At 67.8% G+C, this 4,866-nt stretch overlaps 1 protein-coding gene across 2 annotated transcripts in view; it reads right to left on the bottom strand.

Moving 5' to 3' along the window:
- The window catches only part of PRXL2B (peroxiredoxin like 2B), a 144,423-nt gene extending 141,346 nt beyond the window's left edge, over positions 1-3,077 (bottom strand). The window contains exons 1-7 of one of the 2 annotated variants that reach the window (XM_058674419.1): positions 2,909-3,077; positions 2,415-2,619; positions 2,192-2,243; positions 1,738-1,801; positions 1,584-1,659; positions 1,041-1,159; positions 524-592 (exon numbers count right to left, since the gene is read on the bottom strand). In XM_058674419.1, coding sequence (XP_058530402.1) covers positions 566-592; positions 1,041-1,159; positions 1,584-1,659; positions 1,738-1,801; positions 2,192-2,243; positions 2,415-2,619; positions 2,909-2,971 — 606 coding nt within the window. In that variant the 5' untranslated portion in view covers positions 2,972-3,077 and the 3' untranslated portion in view covers positions 524-565. Of the gene's footprint in view, positions 1-447; positions 593-1,040; positions 1,160-1,583; positions 1,660-1,737; positions 1,802-2,191; positions 2,244-2,414; positions 2,620-2,908 lie in introns of those variants that run through there. The other variant, XM_058674416.1, reaches the window with a different exon arrangement.
- Between the last annotated feature and the right edge of the window lie 1,789 nt (positions 3,078-4,866).

Genomic DNA, 4,866 nt, shown 5'->3' with positions numbered 1-4,866 from the left:
GCCACAGCCCCTCGTCTGTCCAGGAGGGCCCGGCGGGCAGACGCGCAGGTGGCCAAGGGCCAACTCCCAGGGGTCAGGAGCCACAGCCCAGGGCAGCGGGAGGCGGGCCTGCGGGCTTCTGCTCTGAACACAGCAGACAGGGTGCAGCACCCCAGCAGGCTGAGCCAGCACCCACACATCACTCAGGAAAGGGCCTCCTTCCAGGCACACAGACCACAGCTCCTGTGTGCGGGGTGCCTGGCCCGGGGACCCCGAGGTCATGTGTGCGGTGTGCCTGGCCCGGGGACACCAAGGTCATGTGTGCGGGGTGCCTGGCCCGGGGACACCAAGGTTGCGTGTGCAGGGTAAATGGCCCAGGGATCCCAGATCACGTGGGGGGCTGCCTGGGTCAGGGAACCCCAAGTTTGTGCACGAGGGTCCCAGCACGGCGTGAGCAAAGCAGCACACTCCCAGAACGGCACTTTATTGGCTCAGGCTGCCCAGCCCCAGGCAAGGTCTGGCATCCAGGATCTGCACACGCTGGTGGCTCTTCCAGCTCCAGGCTCATCCAGGTCCCCCAAAGCCTTCATCTCCCGCACACCTCCTCATCACACTGCACAGGCAGAGGGCCCAGTCAGGGGCAGGGCAATGGGGCCAGCCCCCAGCCAGACACCGTGTATGCCTCACTCCAGAGTGGACTTGGCCCCTGGGTATAGGGGCAGCCCAGGGCCCCACCAAGGCCCAGCCCTCCATCCCCGCCCCCACCCTGCTGCAGCAGCCCTGAGGCACTGAGTCAGAAAGACAGCGCCCCGGCAGGCCTGCCCCCCACTCATGGCCACCCTGAAGTGCTGGGGTCAGAAGGACAGCGCCCAGGCAGGCCTGCCCCCACCCATGGCCACCCTGAAGTGCTGGGGTCAGAAGGACAGCGCCCAGGCAGGCCTGCCCCCACCCATGGCCACCCTGAAGTGCTGGGGTCAGAAGGACAGCACCCAGGCAGGCCTGCCCCCTACCCATGGCCAGCCTGAAGTGCTGGGGTCAGGAGGCCAGTGCAGCCTGCTCACCTGGGGCGGCTCGCTGCTGCTGAGCTCGGCAGGGAGGCCCAGGGCCTGCAGGATGCTCTCCCGCGGCAAGTAGTCACCCGGGGACTTCTGGACGAAGTGCAGCAGCACCTGGTCACCGCCTGCACCGTGAACAGGGCTTCAGGACATCCCCTGCCCCGCCCGATCACCCCCAGGAGCTCGCCCAGACAGCACCCGCCCAGTTCAGTGGGCAGGGCATCAGGACATCCCCTGCCCCGACCCGATCACCCCCAGCAGCGCATCTGGGCACCACCACCCGCCAGGTTCAGTGGGCAGGGCTTCAGGACATCCCCTGCCCCGACCCGATCACCCCCAGCAGCGCACCTGGGCACCACCACCCGCCCAGTTCAGTGGGCAGGGCATCAGGACATCCCCTGCCCCGACCCGATCACCCCCAGCAGCGCACCTGGGCACCACCACCGGCCCAGCTCGGCGGGCAGGGCTTTAGGACATCCCCTGCCCCGACCTGATCACCCCCAGGAGCTCGCCCAGGCTCCACCCACCCAGCTCGGTGAGCCCACCCACCTTTGCTGACGACCAGCAGCCCCCCGCTCTGCAGCAGGTCCCCAGACAGGTTCCCCTGGATGCCCACAGCCTTGGCCTGTGAGGAGGAACGCAGGGTGGTGGTGAGCCCCAGGGATCACACTGCCCCCCACCCCCTGGATGGCACAACACACACCTTGGCCGCCAGATCTCGCACTGGCTTCCCCAGGGCGGCTGGCAGGATGCTCAGGCTGTTGTACCTGCAGGGACACGGCCCAGCCATGCAGACAGCAGCCGGGCTTACCCAGCACCTGCCGCCAGCCTCCACACCCCCTTCCAGGACTGTGGGGCTGGCACAGGCAGCCTGCCTAGGGGCAGCAGCCGAGGACCCCAGGGGCCAAAGAGGTTCTGGGCTCAGTCCAGCACAGCGGCCATGTGGGTCAGGAGCCTGGGGCCATAAGGCCCTCCGGCGGAATCCAGGTGCCGCAGGCCATTGTGCAGTCAGACTCAATGCCCAGGAGAGCCGGCAGAAGGGCTGGCCCAGCAGTGACCCCACGGGAGCCAGCACTGGTGATCTGGGCCCTTGGCCAGCTCCACAGGCCCCTGCCCCCCCAAGTCCCTCCAAGCGTGAGCCTCACACACACACTCACCGCTTGAAGCCCAGCTCCTTGTACAACTGCTTGGTCTCATCCAAGTAGAGCTCTGGGGGGCAGCGGAAGGGTGGGCACAGATGTGGGGCCAAGGCCGGGTCTCCCTCCTGCCAGCTCACCCACCCAGGGCCGGGGTCCCTACGGTTCAGAGCAGAGCTGAGGCCCAGAGGAGCCTGGACATCCCCTGGGACTGCGGGGACAGCGGGGGCGCAGCCAGACGCACCTCCGGAGAAGTAGCCGCCGTCCAGGAACTCCTGCAGGCCCAGCGCCTCGGGCCCCACGCCCACCAGGCGCACGCCGTTCTCCTTCAGCAGTCCACTCAGGCTGCTCAGGTCCTGGGCCATCCAGCGGCACAACACGCAGCCGAAGCGCCGCAGCCCGGCCACCACGCACGGCTGCTCCCGCCAGAGGCTCCGCAGCTCCACGGCCTGCCGGAGGCCGGGTCACAAGACCGGCCTGGCGCCCGCGCCCAGCCCGCGGGGGACCCGGCCCGGGGGACCCAGTGAGGAGCGCAGGGAGCCCGCGCCCAGCCCGCGGGGAACCAGGCCCGGAGGACCCAGCGGAGGGACCCAGCAGGGGGACCAGGCCGCGGGGGACCCAGCGGGGAGCGCAGTGGAGCGCAGGGAGCCCGCGTCCAGCAGGGGCGACCAGCCCGGAGGACCAGGCCCGACCCGCACCCCACCTGCTCCAAGGACAGGTGCCCACGCCCGTCCTCACCTCCCCGGTCGTCGCATGCTTCAGGACGCACGCGCCCACGCGGGCAAGGTCCACGGTGCTCATGGCGGCGACCGTCCACCTCGGCTCCCGGGTCCGGTCTGCAGTCCTGCTCGCGGCCAGCGATCCGCGTCAGCCCGTGGACCTGCCAGGCCCCGCCTCCCGCCGAGGCCCCGCCCCCATCTAGGCCCCGCCCCCGTCTAGGCCCCGCCTCCCGCCGAGGCCCCGCCCCAAGATGGCCGCATCACGTTCTGGTCCCGCCTCTCTGAGAGGCCCCGCCCCAAGATGGCGGCGCCCACAGCCTTGTTCCGCCTGCGGGTCCCGCCCACCGGGCCGGTCAGAACCGGTGACTCATTTGCATATGCATGAGCCCGCACCCCGATCCTGTGTCCTGGGGCAGAGCTGGTGGCTCTCCGTGTCCCGGGGACTCGGCCCGAGCCACACCCTGCCACCAGCTGTCCCCTCTGCCCACCTGTGGAGTCGCCACTACCACCAGCTGTCCTGTCTGTCCACCTGTGGGGTCGCCACCACCAGCTGTCCTCTCTGTCCACCCGGAGCCTCAGAGGGGCCGTGTTGCCTTGCTGTGTAACCACTCCCTCACAAGCCCCATAAAGGCCGGTGAGAGGGAGGGCTCTCTCTCTCTCTCTCTCTCTCTCTCTCTCTCTCTCTCTCCCTCTCTCGGTCCTGTGCCTCCCTCGCTCTGCCACACTCATGCTTGGCCTCCCCAGGACCTGCTCGCTCTCTGGCTTCCGGTGGACAGAGCCCGCGGACAGGAGGACGGGCAGCCCTGAGCACCGCCCCGTGTGTCTGTATTCCTCACCCTCACGGCTTGGGCGGGACAGTAGAGCGCGATGCTAAGATGTTTGTATTTCTAACGTGTGTGCTGTCGGGAGTTCCAGGGGAGGGGAGGCCTGGCAGTGATGGAACGTGGGCAGAGAAGCCAGGGAAGGTGAGTGTGTGCAGCTTTGTGAGTGTGCCCAGGTTGTTTGCGTGTGTCTGTTAGGATGACATTGCTGGGGAAGCTGGGCCATAGGTCTTCAGCTTAACGGGTGGACTTCAGGGTCAAGACCATTTGTTCAGACTGGATTGCCACATGGCCTTGTGATTTGCTCATTCCTAGTGGGCCTGTTATCACCAAACTTGGTTAATGAAGACTCCTCAGTACACCCTAGACTTGTCTGACATGATCTCACTTGTACCCCACAACACAGGCCTGCTCCAAAGAGGAAGCTGAGGGGTATGCCTCCTTCGCAGGTGCTGCGGGTCAGGGTCCCCTGCGTTCCCCGGGGGAGGGGTGCAGCCCCCAGCCCAGGTCTGCTGCAGGTGGGGGTCCCCCTGCATTCCCCAGGGAAGGGTGCAGCCCCCAGCCGGGTCTGTGGACAGCAGACACAGGAGGTGAGCCACTGTCAGGGCCTAGGACTCAGGACTGATGCTGGGCACCAGGTCAGGAGAGCGGCAGCTCCGCCCTGCTCTGCCCTCCTGGTGGCTCCCACAGGCGGGCCTCCCACCACAGGCCACCTCCCGGCCAGGTCTCCCAGAGCCAGACAGGATCACAGAGGCCCGTGCTGGGCAAGTGGGTGTTTGGCCGGCAGCTGAGCCACCTGCATCGCACCCACAGGGCCTGGCATCCAGCCCAGCTCTGGCCAGCCTCCAGCTTCCTGCCAGTGCTGGCCACCCTCAGGGGTCCCCTGGGTGCCCCTGGCTCTGGCGCCCACCCAGCCCCGGCCGTGGTGGCCTCCGCGGGCATCTGTGGACAGTGGATGCTCGCTCGCCCCCATCCTTTTCTGCCTCCTGAGTGATCTCTCCTTGCCCCGGAGTGGCCACTGCACCCTGCACCCCCTCGGAGGGCACCCCTCACAGGAGTGGGGTCACCCCCGCTGCTTCTCCCTGCCAGGCCTGAGCCGAGGGCCCCAGGTTCCTGCTCTTGCTTCAGCTAGAGCTGTTTTATTGAAGAGACATGA

This window comes from Ochotona princeps, chromosome 2 (assembly GCF_030435755.1).
Source record: "Ochotona princeps isolate mOchPri1 chromosome 2, mOchPri1.hap1, whole genome shotgun sequence".
NCBI lineage: Eukaryota > Metazoa > Chordata > Mammalia > Lagomorpha > Ochotonidae > Ochotona > Ochotona princeps.
The sequence above is the reverse complement of the archived record's forward strand: the minus strand, read 5'-3'. Positions and strand labels throughout refer to the sequence as shown.